The 19299-nt window shown below is 33.4% G+C and overlaps 3 protein-coding genes across 3 annotated transcripts in view; all 3 read left to right on the top strand.

Annotated features, from left to right (window-relative positions):
* LOC139497841 (uncharacterized) overlaps window positions 1-19299 on the top strand; it is a 267237-nt gene that overhangs the window by 188725 nt on the left and 59213 nt on the right. The gene's annotated exons all lie outside the window — the stretch shown is intronic.
* On the top strand, window positions 1031-2398 carry LOC139499285 (uncharacterized). Its single transcript, XM_071287953.1, has one exon. The coding sequence runs from the start codon at window positions 1031-1033 to the stop codon at window positions 2396-2398; it is 1368 nt and encodes a 455-aa protein (XP_071144054.1).
* Window positions 6792-19299, top strand: part of LOC139499283 (uncharacterized) — a 39799-nt gene continuing 27291 nt past the window's right edge. Inside the window, exons 1-3 of the mRNA XM_071287952.1 lie at window positions 6792-6872; window positions 9088-9150; window positions 13132-13183. Coding sequence (XP_071144053.1) covers window positions 6792-6872; window positions 9088-9150; window positions 13132-13183 — 196 coding nt within the window. The remainder of the gene's footprint in view (window positions 6873-9087; window positions 9151-13131; window positions 13184-19299) is intronic.

The following is a 19299-nucleotide window of genomic DNA, read 5'->3' as shown; positions in this document are numbered from 1 at the left end:
CTTCTCCAGAATCATCCATAATGTACTAAAAGTTTGATAATTCTTACTATAAAAATTTAGTGAAATCAGGTAAATATACTAAAGCTTCTTTAGTATAATTTATAAATTATTTATTTCAACCACCAAATTCAAAGTTAATAGAATCCCACTACTGACACCAATGTAACGATTTCGCCCCTTAAACCGAGTGGTAAGTTTAAATGAATAAGGAGGCTCGATCGAACATAATTTGCATGGATCCTTTGAGTTGGTATATGGTTGAAATAATAACTAAGTCAGGTATAAAGTTCAGATGCATTTTATATAACATCTATATAATCAAATATTTACAATTGATCATAAAAACATACATTTATATTTATATACAATTTGCCGTAATCATCTTTATTTATAGATCAGGAGGGTTGACTTCAAATTCCCATTTAGGTTGACTTGTTTCCGTAGGTTGATTTGATAGAAGGTTGAACTTTTCAACCTTCTATTTCCAAAAGTATAAAATACTTAAAAAGGGTTGATTTATAAAAAGATATTCATATATCTTATTTCCTAAACCGAAAGTAGATTTCCAGAAAATCTCTTTCATCCTATTTCATCGATAGAAGGTTGACTAAAAGGAACGACAGCTGACGGGACTTTCCCATAGGTCGAAGGTTGACTTTTGCAAAACAAACAATAACCATGCGCTAGAAGGTTTAAGTTTTCTTAAAACATTCAAAACCTTCACACTTAATTTAGTAAGTCCAATCTACCTATAGAATCACATGAGTGAACAGATGATCACATGATGCAAATCAGAACGAGGTTGATCCTTTGTAATGCAAAGTTAGACTGTTTATTTAGGAGACAAAAAATTAAAATTTCGTATATGTTAGTGTTTGGATAGTCAGGAATTATTCGTAGTTTGAAAGTTTTACTATAGTGATGTTATTCATAATTTTCATTTGACATGAAATTATGTTTGTAAACAATTTTCTTTGTTAATGTGTTTGCGCTGATAGAGAGGGCACGTGTGTTTAGGAAATTCCGAACAATGGCAGAGGAATTTATTATTTTGGATCCAGTGGTGGAAAACTGCAATGTTTTCCAAGACCAGGCAATAGTGGTGAAGGATGATGGTTCTCTTCAGTTGATTCATACTGGAGCTCCATCATCTTCACAGCCTACCCGTTTACATTCTGTTCCGAAGCGAGCGACAGTTGAGAAAAACAAAAACGGGGCGGAGCCTAATTATGTACCTTTTACCGCAAGTGTCGAAGTTAATCAACAGAGACCGGATTTGTTAGCTCAATACAATGAGCAATTGATTAACAATCAAAAACTTTATTTTGAACAGCAGAAAGCTATTAATGAGTTAACCAAGTCCGTAATTGAAATTAAAAACGCGGTTCTTCACAAAACAGCTGATCCGATTGGGCCTAGTGCGCCGACGCAGTTGAGAAACAATAGACGGGGCAAATCTCCGAATACTTTTTATGACAGTGTCTCGGAGGAGGAATCGGAACGGGATTATGAGTCTTCCCAGGAAGATGAGGAGGATCATGTGGCGGAGGAACCACCTCAAAAAAGAATTAAAGTTACGACGAGTATGTCCAAAATGGAAAAAATGAAAAAAGTTGAGAACATTTTGTCCAAGAAACCAAGATTAGGATCGCCGGTACACGATGAGATAGCAAAAATTGTTAATCAAGGGGCGGAGTCTGCCGTAGATCATAAAAATAAAGAAGTTCAGGAATTAGTGGATAAATTTGTTCGGCCAGAGAATTGTGAATTTCTAGAGGTTCCTAAAGTGAACAAAGTGCTGTGGAGTTCTAAGGAAACATCTAAACGTCTGAAAGATAATGTCAGATCATTGCAAAGAACCCAGGGGTATCTTGTTAAAGGGATGATACCGGTTGTTCAGCTAATGGAAAAGTCTTTGAAAAGCTCATCGGAAGAATCGGAAGAAACGTTTGAACTATCCCTGGACTCCCTAAATTTGTTGTTGTATGCTCATAGAGATCTGTCTAGTCAAAGAAGGAAGTTGCTAACGCCAGCTTTAGACAAAAAATATTTAGCCCTGAGCCACGAAGATGAGAAAATTTCGCCGAACTATTTATTTGGGGACAGAGAAAATCTGGAACAACGGATGAAAGAAATAGACGATAGTACTAAACTGGGCAATAAAATGAAAGTTAAAAGTACATGGAAGAGGGATAAGGCACATGTACCTGAAGTTAAGGACACTTATTCTCGGAATGATAATTTTAAGTCTGACAATGCCAATGGAAGTTTCAAAGGGAAAAGTGGTTTTAAAAACAATTTTTTAGCCAAAAGGCCCAGATTCGACGAGAGCAGAAGAAACCCTACAACAAGAAAGGAAAGGGGAATCTGGGTCATTAGAAATGGACACAGTTATTAATAGTAATGTAAGTACATGTACATTATTAAATCTTAATTGTCTGCACAATACTACTGACAACTTTGTTGCGGGAAAAATATCTCAGTATAGTGAGACATGGAAAACAATTACAAGTGATAGAAACCTCTTGAATATTGTATGTCAAGGTTATCACTTGGAATTTGAATGTGAACCATGTGGTAAATGTTCACGGAAAGAAATTAAATTTAATGAAAGTGAACAAATAGTTATCGACAATCTGTTAACAAAATTTTTACACAAAAAGGTTATTGAACCTGTAATTCATCAGTATGGGGAAGTATTATCTAGTATTTTTATTAGGCCTAAAGCTGATGGATCATTTAGATTAATATTAAATTTAAGTAATCTGAATGAGCATTTGGAATATAAACATTTCAAGATGGAAACTTTCAAGTCAGCATTAGAATTAGTAAAAAATAAAAATTTCTTTGCAAAGTTGGATATAAAAGATGCATATTACAGCTTAGGAATAAAAAAGGAAGATAGAAAATTTTTGAGATTTACTTGGAAAGGTCAATTGTATCAGTTTACAGCTATGCCTAATGGTTTATCACCAGCTCCTCGCATTTTCACAAAGTTGTTAAAACCTGTGTTATCTTCTTTAAGAAAAGAAGGATATGTTAATTGTGCGTATATTGATGACATTTTATTGGTAGGGGATACTTATGAGGAATGTCTAAATAATGTTCAAGAAACAATGAAATTGTTTGATAGCCTTGGATTTACTATACATAAAGAAAAATCAGTTGTTGTGCCTGCTCAAAACATTGAATTTTTAGGATTCAGTATAGATTCTGTGAGCATGGTAGTGAAATTAGCACCAAAGAAAGTTGCAAATATTGTGGAATTATGCAGAACTTTGTTAAGGAAGTGTTTTGTTACCATACGTGAATTTGCGCAGTTAATTGGAAAATTGGTTGCTAGTGAACATGGTGTCTTGTATGCGCCAGTTTTTTACAAAACTTTAGAAATACAAAAGGATGTTGAATTAAAATTGAATAAAGGAAATTTTGATGCTAAAATTATATTATCAAATGAGAGTAAACAATGTATAAACTGGTGGATTGAAAACATTCATAATAGTTATAAACCAATTGTTTTTAAGCCACCAGATAGAAAAATTGAATCTGACAGTAGTATGTTAGGATATGGAGCTCTTGATGTAACAAATAATCTTACATTATCAGGTGTTTGGAGTTTGAGTGAACGTAATAAACATATTAATTTTTTGGAACTGAAAGCAGCTTTTCTTGCATTAAAAGCTTTTTGTTGCAGAACTCGTAATGAACATGTACAATTATTTCTTGATAATACAACTGCTATTAAGTATTTGAATAAAATGGGAGGAAGAAAAGAAGAGTTAAATAATTTAGCTAAAGAGATATGGTTGTGGTGTATACATAGACAAATTTGGCTTAGTGTTTTTCATATCCCAGGGAAGTTAAATATAAAAGCAGATGCGTTAAGCAGACACAAGTCTAATTCAGATATGGAATGGATGATTATTGATAGTATTTTTGAGTGTATAATGAATAAACTTGGTCCATGTGACATTGATTTATTTGCATCAAAACATAACAATAGATTAGAACAATATGTATCCTTTGGCCCGGATGTGAAGGCTTTGGCTGTTAATGCATTCTCTTTAACTTGGAGTACATTTTATGCATATATATTCCCTCCTTTCAGTGTGATCAGTGCAGTGTTACAGAAAATTTGTCAGGAAAAAGCAACCGCATTAGTCATAGCACCTTTATTTTCAACACAGCCTTGGTTTCCGCAGCTACTACAAATGATTTGCGATCAACCATATATTTTGCCAAAAGTGGAAACGATTCTGATGAATCCCAAAACAAATCAAACTCATCCTTTGAAAAACATGAGATTGGCGGTTTTCAAGATCTCAGGAATAAAATGTGTGAGGGAGGAGTATCAGCAGAGGCTGCCGACATCATCATCAATTCCTGGAGAGATTCTACCAAAAAACAGTATGGGACATATATCAAAAAGTGGCTGCTTTTTTGTGACAAAGAAAAAACGGATCAATTTGATCCATCTGTAAATAGTGTATTAAAATTTTTGTTAGAATTGCATCTAAATGGCTTAGGATATAGTGCTGTTAATACTGCTAAATCAGCAGTATCTAGTTTTGTTTATCTTATTACTAATGTGCAAATTGGAAAACATTTTCATGTTAAACAATTTATGAAAGGAATATTTAATAAGAAACCTGTTTTACCTAAGTATAATTGTACCTGGAATGTGGAAATGGTGCTAAGTCTTTTTAAGACTTGGAACAAAGATATTACATTAAAAAACATAACATTCAAATTGGCTATGTTACTAGCTTTAACAACAGGTCAGAGAATGCAGAGTATTTTCTTAATAGATATTAGGAATTTGGAACTTGATACATACTCAGTTAAAATTAGATATGGAGACTTGCTTAAGCAAACTAGACCTGGATATCAGTTACCAGAGATATTTATAGAAGCATTTAAGCCAGATTATAGGATTTGTGTGGTTCATACATTACATGAATATTTAGAACGCACAAATAAATTAAGATTAAATAACACTCAATTGTTTTTGAGTTTCCAAAAACCGTATAAACCTGTAAAAAAGGGTACCATTGCTAAGTGGATTAAACAAGTTTTAATTATGGCTGGAATAGATATGACAATCTTTACACCTCATAGTACTAGAGGAGCTGCTACTTCCTATGTTAGTGGACGCATTCCTATAGCTACAATTCTTCGCACAGCTGGATGGAGGAAAGATAGTGTGTTTCGAAAATTTTATCAAAGACCAATTACTAATGACAGCTCCTTCAGTAATGAAATCTTATTGGCCAAGAGAAAATAAGATAGTTGTGTATATAAGGATGTATATAATTCCGAAATTTAGAATTAGTAGAGTTTTCCAAGTAGTGGAATATGTAGTGTTTTTAGTATAACTGTTGCTACTTTACAAAGATTTTTACTGAAAGTGCAGAACTGAACTCTAAAGACTCATGTGATTCTATAGGTAGATTGGACTTACTAAATTAACAAATTAAACAAAACTTACCTAAGTTGTAGTTTGATGTTAATTTGGTAAGGTCCAATCTACCAGAATCACATGCCCGCCCGAGTTGTGATTTGTGCCCACCCTCATTATGGAAGTTTCAGTTCCTGACTTTCTCCACTCTGAAGTCTGATTTGAATCATGTGATCATCTGTTCACTCATGTGATTCTGGTAGATTGGACCTTACCAAATTAACATCAAACTACAACTTAGGTAAGTTTTGTTTAATTTGTTAATTATAAGGACATCAAGACAGCATAAATTCCGACTGCTCTTGCAGGCGGTGAGATTAAATCTAAAGTTCGTTTCGTCAACCTTCTATTTATAATTTTCCGGTCAATGGATCGACCAATCAAAACGTTTGTTATGTTCACAGGCAATCTCGTGTTGCAGACCGCCAATACACAAATAAATATGGCTTCTCTTGTAAATAAGTTATGGCACTGCTGGTATTTAGACGATTACGGCTAAAACACAAGTTATTACATTAAGAAACTAAATAAGCAGATAAGGTAAACACATAAGCGCATCATGTATCATTGAAATACATGCCAACCAACCGTGAATATTCTGTACGAGGTGACATTCCATCGTAAAAAATAGCGTTGCGAAAACGTAAACAAAAACAGCTGACTCATAAAATTACTACTGTAAACTATGGATAACAAGAGTTTCATTAATTTAATAATACGAGCACTAAATCGTAACACAATACAGACATAGGAGGGTGTGGATAGGGTATACAGACATAAGAGGGTGTGGATAGGGTATACAGACATAGGAGGGTGTGGATAGGGTATACAGATATAGAAGGGTGTTGATGGGGTATACAGATATAGCCAGGTGTGGATGGGGTAAACAGATATAGGAGAGTGTGGTTGGGGTATACAGGTATAGAAGGGGTGTGGATGGGTTATACATATATAGGAGGGTGTGGAGAGGGTATACATATTTAGGAGGGTAGGGAAGGGGTGTACAGAGACAGAAGGTAGTGGAGGGGGTTTACAGATATAGGAGGTTGTGGATGGGGTATACAGTTAAAGTAGGTTGTGGATGGGGTATACAAATATAGGAGGGTGTGGATGGGGTTTACAGATATAGGAGGGTGTGGAGGGGGTAAACAGATATACGAGGATGTGGATGGGATATACTGGAGGGTATGGATGGGGTATACAGATATAGGAGGGTATGGATGGGGTATACATATATAGGAGGATTTGGATGGGGTATACATATAGGAGGGTGTGTATGGGTATACAGATATAGGAGGGTGTGTATGGACTTAACATATATAGGAGGGTGTGGATGGGATATACAGATATAGAAGGGTGTGGATGGGATATACAGATACAGAAGGGTGTGGATGGGATATACAGATATAGAAGGGTGTGGATGGGATATACATATATAGAAGGGTGTGGATGGGATATACAGATATAGAAGGGTGTGGATGGGATATACAGATATAGAAGGGTGTGGATGGGGTTACAGATATAGGCGGGTGTGTATGGACTATACAGATATAGAAGGGTGTGTATGAGCTATATAGATATAGGCGGGTGTGTATATAGATGATAATTAAGGCAATGTATGTAAAGACAACTGTTTAGCCATTATATTCATATACAACAAATGTATTTCCACCCACGGAGTTGTCACATGATAATATGACGTCAAAAAATGAACAAGTACAAAAGTACGGATGTTACGTTCCAGCGACAATCTCAACAGTGGATGGGCTATTCAAATATAGGAGACTTTGGATAGGGTATAAGGACATAGGAGGGTGTTGAGGGGTTTTACAGATATAGGAGGGTAGGGAAGGGGTATACAGATATAGGAGGGTAGGGAAGGGGTATACAGATATAGGAGGGTGGGAAGGGGGTATACATATATAGGAGGGTGTGAGTGGGATATACAGATGTTAGAGGGTGTGGGTGGGAAATACAAGTATAGGAGGATGTGGATTGGGTATACAAATATAGAAGGTTGTGGATGGGTACACTAATGCAGGAGGGAGTGAATGGGTTTATACAGATATAGGAGGAGGTAGAGGGTTTATCGAGATATAGGCAAACAGTTAATGACTAGAGAATAATTGGATACAATAATATAAAGAATAGAGAATAGTATAAGAATATAAAGAACTGTCATGATAATGTGTCCAAAAAATGTAAAAAGATAGTTAAGGATGAAATCCCCCCATATCCCACACCCTTTGTGTAGATATAATGTAACGTTCCGGGGTTCTCTTGTCAGGATGATACACCCGTATTTACCTTTGTGGGCCTCCGGTGAAGGAATTAATAATAAAGATCATAATGGAAGCTCATAAATTGTATTATTATTATCACATGTATCAATATAAATTCAGCATAAGTAATTCATGATCACAACAGATACAGTGGTTCATAAAACACATGAATAGAGTTATAAACAAAGATATATTTTATTCTTAACTGCAATACAATCTAGTCGGTGCTAGAAATTTAGTCGGTGCAGAATCTAGTCGGTGCTAGAAATTTAGTTGGTGCACACCGAGCAAATAATTTTAGATACTGCTTGGCGCAGGTTATATATTGTTAACCTCATAATTTTAGAAGGATCATAAAATATTATTATTTAAATAACTAGAAGCTTTTTATATTAAGAAAAATACTTTTCACCAAGTAATTCCACTTGGTGCAGCACCGAGCAAATCTGCTTGGTGCTAGCCAAAAATTATGTCAACACCGAGTACGCTACTTTGTGCACTACGGCAGACGCAGGTTTTAATAAATTCTCCAAACAGTGAATTAAATTCTCTTTACAAATAAAAATAAACAATTACCAATCTCGGTTTGAATCTTAAGTGATTTTGTGTCATTTTACTGCATGAAATAAAATATAAAAGTTTTGACTGCAAGTAAAAGAGCTGCGCTCGTTCTGCATTGAGGTGAAAAATCCTACTCGGTGCACACCGACCTTGTTATTTTTACTTTGGCCCCGCCCACAAATCTGACGTAGTACACAAGAAAAACAAAACATGAAGAATAGCGCCGATAAGTGAAAGTAACGATAAACTGAGACCATATTGGGCAAATGCACTGTCAAATGACGATGACACATCGATTAAATAGAATCATTAGATAGGTTTAAGTACAGGTAAACCACTCCTCTCATAAAAATACCATACAAGGCGTACTCGGGGACATCTGCATGGAGAAGTGTGGAACGGGGGTCACAAATTACACGTGAAGAAAAATACACATTTAAGTTATATCAAATAATGCCAAGGGCCAGAGCGTAACACTAAGGATGCATTTATCATTCTTCAAACTGCAAAAAAAATAAAGACCAAATGGGGACAGATGGAGCATTTATTCATATCCTTTAAAAAAAAAAGAGTTAAAAGCCTATTTGAAGTCTTCAGAAAATTGTGAACAATAATCTGAATGTTGTCTGAAGAGATTTATTTAATGAACGAAAATGATATGGTTAGCATATGTAAAGATAAAATAAAACACCACCCAGCTACTAATTGTAAGATATGTAAAAAAGTCCTCTTTGTCATAAAAAAGATGAAAGCAATATAAAGATGTATCTGTTACGTGTATTTCAGGGTCAGACTCCATACGACTTAGCAGCAGAATGGAGGAAAGGAGAAGTGATGAAATACTTACAGGTACGAATATAGTGTTGAATTACAAATGCTTCAAGTAGAAAATAAGTTACAAAATATAAAGAAATATAAAACCAAGAAAACAAATGCTGGAAAACCAAGATTCTTCAGGAGAAAAATCTTTAAACAATTAAACATAAGTCAATAAACAAAAAAAAATCAAATTGTAATGCAATTATTTGTTAACACAATTTTGATTGGACATCATCATATATTTGGGGACTTTAACTAGCTAAGCCATCATTTTTAATTCACTAATTTATTGTTATGTGATTTCTTCAATAATCAACAAAATTTATACATGTCATCTATTTCATTCTACATGTTCTAGAGTGAACGAGGCGAGAGCAAGTTTTTAACCGGATTTTTGTGACAAAAATGTCGGTTATTGATTTGGGGATGCTCGGCGGGCGGGCAGGCGGTCAGGCGGGCGGCAATCAAATGTTGTCCGTGCATTAACTCATGAACCGTTCAACCAAAGCTTTTAAAATTTTAATATGTTGTTACTGACAACTAAATGAAGGTCAAATTCAATAATAGCGATTTTGACTTTTACCGTTCAGGAGTTATGGTTCTTGAAAGATTGAAAAATGGCGCTTCCAGTCGTGTCCGTGCATTTACGCAAAAACTGTTCTACCAAAGCTTCCCAAATTTTAATATGTTGTTACTGGTGACAAAATGGAGGTCAAGTTAAATAATGACAATTTAGACTTTTACCGTTCAGGAGTTATGGTTCTTGAAAGATTGAAAAATGGTGTTTCCAGTCGTGTCCGTGCATTATCTCATGAACCATTCAACCAAAGCTTTTCAAATTTTAATATGTTGTTACTGATGACAAAATAGAGGTCAACTTCAAAAATGACGATTTTGACTTTTACCGTTCAAGAGTTATGGTTCTTGAAAGATCATAAAATGGTGTTTCCATTCATGTTGTTGCAATTACTCACGAACCATTCAATCTAAGCTTTTCAAATTTTAATATGTTGATACTGATGACAAAATAGAGGTCAAATTTGATATTGACGATTTTCACTTTCACCAATCATCAGTAATGGTTCTTGTGATATTGCCAGGACACAAATAAATGTTAATAAATCCGGTTTGCTGTCATTGTGACAGCATATTGTTTAAATTCGATATATGATATTCTTTCACAGACAGTATGTCGACAATTAACTGTGTTTTTTTTTTAAAGTTTTATGTAGAATGCTTAAAAATGGAGATAACTGTATTGTATTTTAGGCTTTGCCTTCGAAAAACTTTGCAAGTATCCTTTACCTAGTTGACTACTCAGTTATCACTAGGCTTTTAACATTCAGGTTGTGAGTTTGTGTTCTTCGTGTGGCATGACTTCCTAAATTCACTCCAGCAATTGGGTTTCCACACATTTTTAGCTCACCTGGCCCGAAGGGCCGAGTGAGCTTATGCCATCACTTTGTGTCCGTCGTCGTCGTCCGTCGTCTGTCGTCTATCGTCGTCTGTCTTCGTAAACTATTTCAAGAATCTTCTCCTCTGAAACTACTAGGCCAAATACTTCCAAACTTTAACTGAATGTTCCTTAGGGTATCTAGTTTATAAATTGTATCCGAAGTTTTGATCTATCAACAAACATGGTCGCCATTGCTAAAAATAGAATATAGGGGTCAAATGCAGTTTTTGGCTTATATCTCAAAAACGAAAGCATTTAGAGCAAATCTGACATGGGTTTAATTGTTCATTAGGTGGAGATCTATCAGCCCTGAAATTTTCAGATGAATCAAACAACCCATTGTTGGGTTGCTGCCACTTAAATGGTAATTTTAAGGAAATTTTGCAGTTTTTGGTCATTATCTTGAATATTATTATAGATAAAGATAAACTGTAAACAGCAAAAATGATCAGCAAAGTAAGATCTACAAATAAGTCAATTTGACCAAAATTGTCAATTGACCCCTTAAGGAGTATTTGCCCTTTAAAGTTTTTTTTTTACAATTTGTTCATCATGTTGACTTACTTTAAAAAAATCTTCTCCTTTGAAACTGCTGTATCAATTTCAGCCAAACTTAGGCTAAATGAGTTTCAGAGTATCTAGTATAAATTTTATATTTTATTTCCCTGTATGTCTAGAAACATAGCTCCTATGGCTAAAATAGAACAGGAGAAAATTATTTATTTTTTTTGCTTTTGAAGAAAATAGGACGATTCAAAGAACATTTAAATAAATTGAAAAGCCAAAATAATCATTGATGAGATATTTAACCAAAAAAATTCAGGTGAGCGATTCAGGCTCTTGAGAGCCTCTTGTTTTTGTATTGCTGTCCCAAGTCAGGAGCCTGTAATCCAGTGGTTGTCTTTTGTTGCTGTGTTACCTATTTGTTTTGCGTTTATTTATTTTTGACAGAAATTAGGCCGTTAGTTTTTTTGTTTGAATTGTTTTACATTTGTCGTTTTGGGGCCTTTTATAGCTTTGCTTATTGTTGAAAGCTGTACGGTGACCTACATTTGTTAATTTCTGTGTCATTTGGTCTCTTGTGAAGAGTTGTCTCTGTCTTGAAATAGAAGTTCCTTTATTATATAAGTTCCAAATGGAAAAAGTATTCTGGAATATTATTTCCAGTGGAATAAATATAACAGTATATGTTCCTAACCGAATAAATGATATAGATTTTTTTTTTTTCGTCAGGAACAGATATTATGACATTGTTTATCATTTGTTTATAACAAAGTTTTCTAGTGGAACATTGGTTAGGCGGAACAAATATCTCATTGGCAATCATACCACATCATCTCTTTTATATTTAAGATTTTGATTTAATATTTGGTATATAGTTTTACCATGACAAAATTACAGATCTATCTGATAATTTTTTGAAGAGTTATCGTCCTTTGACGTAGGAAATTCAGGCAAGTAATCAGGTTTCCACACATTTTTTTTTGTCATGCTTTAAGATTAAGATTTGATATTTGGTATATAGTTTGACCATGACAAGTTACAGATCAAGTTAGGATTTTATTCCGGACTGATGATTTTGTTCTGAGTTTTTGTCCTTGGACTTGAAAAATTCATGCAAATAATCAATTTTTCAAAAAGCCTTTTTTTATTATGCTTGAAGATATTGATTGGATATTTGGTACATAGTGTTACCTTGACAAATTATAGTTCAAGATCAAATTTTATTTTGGTTCTGATAATCAGTTTGCAGAGTTATGGTTCTTGGGATTCACGCAGGTACTCAGTTTACCACATCTTATTCCGTCATGGTTGAAGATATTGATGTAATATTTGTTATATAGTTGACAACATGACAATTAATAGATCAAATTATAATTTTGTTTCGATAAAATGAATTTTTAACAGGTGGGATTTTTTTTTCTAAAAAAACAAACTGTATGAGATATGTAAAAACTTTTCAAAGCAGAAAAGATCAATATAACATGATCTAAAAATGTCAACCTGACCAAAAACAATGGACCATAGGAGTTATTGACCTTAAATGACATTTTTTTCCATGGTTACCTAAGGCTACTCATACTCAGGCTTCCTCCGCCAATATAAACTGACTGCAAATAATTCTGAAAGTTGTGTTAACCACCGTCAATCAATCCATCAATGAATCCAATTTAGTTTTGGCAGAAATGTCAAGGTGAGCGATACAAGTTCGATTGAGCCTCTTGTTTATTTTCATTTCTGTGTTTTATCTTTAAAACTTTAACACTTGGTCAAAATGATCAATAAGGTTTTTCCTGCATAATGTGTAATTTTTGTTTGGACAGAATTACCTGCAAGGGGATTTTACAAATTCAAAAAAACCTGTTCCCTTTAAACTTTTAAATATATCTCTCTTTTATCTTGAAAAATAGGAAAAAGTGTTCAATATGTTTCATGTAATGGGGAGCATTTGTATTATATATTATTTTCTAGGTGGTTTAAAGCTAAATATTTTAATAGTTCTTCAAGTGATATTGGTGAAGATATAATTACAGTGCATATTCCTCATTTTTCAGACTGTCATGTCAGAGAAATCTTCAGGTGTGACTGCTGGACAAGGGAGAGAAGGTAATTTTTATTGACTTTTATTTCATTAGTTTTAACACATTTTCATGATTATACCCCACTCTAGGAATTGCAGAATGACAACATGTTTACTGTACGACTTTATCCAATTAATTGCATTGTATTGATGAGGCTTAAATTAAAATATTGTTTGTTTGCCCTTTACCGACCGACCCAATAAATTCGTTCCGCCTGAAAATCTTTTATTTGTATTTACCAGCAAGATTTTATTTCATTTTTCCGTTCCTACAAAAAATCTTATATTTGTATTTCCCGCTCAAAACTTTTTTACCGGAATCCTCGGGTTTTATCTTTCCAGTATAAGGTCTTGTCCGTTTTGTATCACGTGAGCGTTTGACATGAACACTCAGAGTTTCAAAGCATTTGTTTGAAATCAATGTTGAAAGCTTTGAAATCATGATACCACGAACGTTTCTCTGTGTCTTTATACTTGAAGAGTAGGGTTCATTCAAAAAGAGTTCGTCCAATACAAAATTATCAACGTGTGTACAAAATATTTTGTAAACGGACGTTGTTTCCTATGTAGGAATGGCCTTTGGTGATCCGTTGATCAGGATGATTATGTTAACGATGCCTTCGACCAGCATTGATAGTTTATTTACAGTCGGAAACCCGGTTGAAAAAGAACAAAAGAATTGAAGCTCTTTGCTAGAGAAGGTGATAAATGTGTACTGTAATATTTCTACTTTAGTGACAAAAATTTTAAAAGTTAAAAGAAACAAACAAAATTACAATTTTCTTCTCAATTACAAAGTGTTTTATTTTAAAAAACACCATTTGCATAAGTTTTCAATTTATCTAGTACATAGTTAAGCAGAACAATTAGATATCAAGTCGACGACATGGGTATCTTTCAAGTTGGATGAAAAAAATGCATAATCTCCGATTGAAAAAACAAAATTACCTCGGAAGGAAAACATATCAATCTATCAGTTCAGTAATTTTCGTGTCTGCCCTTTCATTATGTGACTCAAGAAAAATTCCAAAAAATGAATAACAATAGTATCAAAAGGAGAAAATTCAGTGCACCTTTTTAGGTTTGGGCGTGTTTGAGTTGAATATTTTGTCTTGATATCGTACAAAGCAAGAATATTTCATACATAGTCTCACTTCAGATTCTATCATTTTTATTTATCAAAGCTACAGGTTGACTTTATAACATAAAAAAATCACAGTACTAAAAGATGCAATTATATATGGGTCAAGAGAAGTACCTATCTAATGAATCACAAAAACAGAGTAGGTGGGTTCGAATAGCTTAATTAGAGATTAATCACTATAATACTAAGATACTAACAAACTATGAAGCTATAGTGTCAGCAGCTTTCTAATATATGAAATACATGACATAGCAAGTTAAAGTACCATCAAACTATATGGTCATATATAGTACATGCTTATTTGTACTCTTCAATAGTAAGGAATATTCTACTTTGCTAGAAATATTTCAACAAGAAAAGTATTCATTGTAAAGATGACACCCTAACATGAGAGCTGTTAGAAACCATATATTTTGTCTGACCTGCGACAAAAGTCATTTAATGCAAGACATAGGGATAATAATCCAATCATGTAATGGATCAGTGATTCAGATAAACTTTGCTTTGTCAAGTCAGTATCTCTGGTTCTATTAAACAGTAGGTCAACTATATTTCAAGTATAGAATAATTGTAAAGGAAGTAGTTGTCGTTTGTTGATGTGGTTCATAAGTGTTTCTTTTCTTGTTTTTGTCTCGCCTTGAGGGAGTCAAAAAGCGAGACATGGGTGTGCTGTTTCTGGCGATTATTTGGCTCCGCCCACTCAGTCATGGTCTATTGACTTTGAAACTTTTGCTTAGTTTACAGGTATTAGTTTGTGATTAGGTCAGTTTAAGGGGAACCATTAGTGGTGGGCCAATGTTAACTTGTATGCAGTTTTATAAGGATTAGCACATCTCATTTCCATGGAGAATATTTGGCTCTGCCTCCTCAGTCATGGTCTCTTGATTTTAATGCTTTTGCTTAGTTCACGTGTGTTAGTTTGTTATTAAATCAGTTTAAGATGAACCCCTAATGTTAAGTCAATGATATGCATATTTATTGGTATTTGCAAGTCTCGTTGCCTTGGAGATTAAATAGTCGCATCCCTCATCATAGTTTATTGACTTTGAAACTGTTACATATATCTATAGTTTATAAGTTAATGTTTGTGTTTAGGTTTGTTTAAAGGGAACGACTTATGATAAGTCAATGGTAAAGAGCCTTGGTGTAGTGGTTAGCGCATCAGACTACTCACACAAAGGTTCCTGGTTCGATCCCGATTTAGGGAGAAAATTTCAGGAACTGAATTTTTCGGCTGTCCCTTGACACCATTTGCGAGTAAAGGTTTGAGAAACGATGATAGTCCGTCGAAAGGCAATGATAAATGACATTCATACCTCTTGCCTGTAATGACACCCTTGTAGATTTCAAAAAAGAGCAGGCTAATGCCGCTACAGGGCAGTTCTTGCACCTGGAAAGTGCAAATGGATTAATATAAATTGCAATATTCCCAATCCACTATGAATAAATATGTTTTAATTAAGTCAATGGTATTTCGTCTGCAGTTGTATAAGCATTGCCACAACTCATTCCCATAGAGATGGTTAGCCATGTACCGTCAGTCATGGTTCATGGACTTTGAATATTTGCAAAACTTACATGTTAAAGTATTGCTTTTTTAATTTCAACATTTGCATTATCAAAATTACAAAAAGGCGACCCATATTTCTGTGTTAACAGTTGATTTATAGAGATTAAACCATTGGTTTTCCTGTTTAAATGGTTTAACACTAGTCATTTTTGGGACCCTTTATAGCTTGCTGTTCGATGTGAGCCAAGGCTGGCTCCATGTTGAAAACCGTACTTTGACCTATAAACGGTTCTTCTTTTACAAATTGTGACTTGGATGGAGAGTTTTCTCCTTGGCACTCAAACCATATCTAATGTCTATGTCTGTTTTGCAGTTTTCATCTGACCTTGCTATAAAAATAAGGAGATGTGGTTTGATTGTTAATGAGACAAATATCCACCAAAGTTAAAATAAAGTGGATGTAAGCAATTACTGTGAACGTTCTGTTATTCGTGGGGTTCCAATTTTCGTGGTTTTCGTGGATGACTTATCTACGAATTTTATTGCCCAACAAAATAAAACAATCATTGTCCAAATCAAGACATGGAAAGATCGCGATCGGTAGGTTTGACTACTGATATGATATGATATGATCTATAGAATATATTATTGAATAACGGGAAATCTGAGAATACTGTAATAACTTTTGATCTTTTAATTCTCATAAAAAATATTTTTGATCGATGAGAGTCAGATTTCCGATATTGATATTCTAGTATGATAAAGTGTTCAAATTATATTCTCATAGTTCTCAATCATACGTGAAATAATAATTTCATGTGATCACCCTTGCAAGAATCTATTGGGATATCCTAGGATATCCCAAGAACTTCCTGGGATTTCCTGAAATATTTTCTTGGGATATCCCAGGACTTCCTGAAATGAAATTTCAAGACTTTTCAGGAATTTTAGGGAGAGTATTGGAACAGGACTTCCTGGGATATCCCAGGAAATCCTGATCCTAAAAGCATAGGACCAATTGGGACATTTCAGGACTTTTCAGGACTAGTAAACCTGAAATATCCCAGGATTGTCCTGAGAAGTCCCAGGGTTTCAGGACTTTTCAGGACTAGTAAACCTGAAATATCCCAGGATTGTCCTGAGAAGTCCCAGGTTTAAAAAACCTTTCAGGACTTGTTTACATGTAAATTATTTTAATATTGTCCTGTGAACTCCTGGGATGTTCTGGGATATTTCAAGACATACCAAAAAATCAACAACAAAAAGCCATGGGGATAACATGGACTCTTATCCTTTTAATCTATGAAAAGACAGTATTCATTCTTCCGACTTTTTTCTTCACAGCACATTTGATGGCATTTTTAAAATCAAATTACTTGAAAACAAATTTATTTTCTATAGTACAGTCACTGTTTTGTTCATTGTTATCATCTTCTATTCTCTCAAATTTTCCAAAAAGCCGTCTTGTCTTGACTAGTTTAAGCTGGTCACATAAATGTATCTTGGCCCTCACTATAGTTTTTTTTTATAAATCAGAGCCGCTGGTCTTTAACAGTAAATCTGAAACAAAACAAAAGTTTTGGATCTAAAGTTTGATAAAAAAAATTAAATACCAAATCTCATGCATTAGTATGTCAGATTTGTTTAAGTCAACATGCTTTTTTCTTTATTTAAATGAGTATACATATTTTGTGTATAAATGTACCCTGCCATTAAGGACATTTGATTCATTCATATATCATAGACTTTAAAATATCTCCTGACAATTATTTTTAGCATTTTTTCCCCCTATACTCAATCATTTTGTAAAAATTTGTAAAATTAAACATGAACTAGTATTCCAGAAGTATGTATCTTAATGAATTAAGCAACTTATTTCAGAGATATTGCAGCAAACTGTTTGTCGTATATATCTTAATGTGAGTTTTCTCACTGTTCTATGTTTAAGTTTTTTATATTATTATTAAAAGCATACCTATACAATTTAAATATTTTTTCATTATAAGTAATAACAATGTATTGCTAATTCCTTATGATTGTGATGAAAGTAAATCTTATGTAAAAATTCTATAACTGTTTTCTTTACTCTTATTGTAACATGCACATATTCAAAATGGTGGAATCTAATGTATTTGTACTTACCAAAAGATATTATCCAAAATGCATGAAATCATCAAATTAATGCTCCTTAAAATCAAAGTCATGTCACCAGAAGAAAACATCTGCACTATTTATATAACGTTAAAATATAGAACTGTTGGAACTTAGTTAATTTCATTTATCTGCATTCACTTTGTGTTTAGGATATATTAGACATCTTTGCTTGTTGTCCAAGTTCAAATTCTAATTGTGTCAGGGGTTATTTAAGGAGTTAAATTTCTATTTTCTTTGAAAGGTTCCCTGGTTGAATAAATTAAATTTATCTTGAATATTTGATATATATATTATAATAAAAAAATATCCATTTATTGTTTATTTACCATCTTAATGTTTAAAGTTATGATAGTAATTGCAGAAAATGTATAATTTAGCCATATGTGATCCCCTGCATTTGGCCTCACACTTCCTGTCCAGTGTCTACACTAAAATAAGTTTTAACCAGATGGCACATTTATACATTTCATTCACTCTGGCTCACATTTCAAAGATAAAGAATTAAAGCATGAAAATTATTTGTGTGTTCATTTAGATACTTGCAATTATATAATTTAACCTGTTTACATTTAATCTATTATCTTGTAGACCAGCGGTAGAATCAAAAATATTTTTTTTTAATGCACCCACCGAACACACGGCTAAATTATATATCATTGAAAAGATAAAATTATTAACTTTAATATTAATGATGCCGTAAGCATGAGAAGTGGTCGGAATTTTGCATAATTGAGGTCAAAGGTCAACAATTGAATATTACAAAATTTTGTCTTTACTGTCTATTTTGGGCTAAACTTAGGAACATAAAATATATTAAACAATCAGGGGACAATATTTCATTCAACATATATGGAGCCTGTTGGGCATACCATTTTTTTTTCTAAATACGTCATTTTTAACGTTAAAATTGACGTTTTTCGTTATATGATACATTTTGTTTATTTATGACTTCATTTAGTTTCCATACAAGGATGACCTTGAACTTTGGAAATATTTTTTTCCCATAAAAATGAAGTCTTAAGACGATTTGCTACTATACAAAAGTTTAAAGTCAGGTAAAGGGGGATAAAAGTTAATTTCATTGATTTCAGTTTCAATGGTCATGGTGGTTATTTCAGTAAATTTTACATTTTTTTTGCAGACAAAAGCTGTCATTAATATTTTTGTTGTACAATCAAAATGTATTCATATAAGGTTTATAAAATATGTTAGCATCATATCAACGTTTTTTTTTTTGACGTTTTTTAACATTAGGAATGCCCGATGGTCCTATCATAATAAACGGAAATAGCTTCAGTGTCAAAGTAAACTAAACGTATATTAAATTAACAGAA

This window comes from Mytilus edulis, chromosome 12, assembly GCF_963676685.1.
Source record: "Mytilus edulis chromosome 12, xbMytEdul2.2, whole genome shotgun sequence".
Taxonomy (NCBI): Eukaryota; Metazoa; Mollusca; class Bivalvia; order Mytilida; family Mytilidae; genus Mytilus; species Mytilus edulis.
The sequence above is the reverse complement of the archived record's forward strand: the minus strand, read 5'-3'. Positions and strand labels throughout refer to the sequence as shown.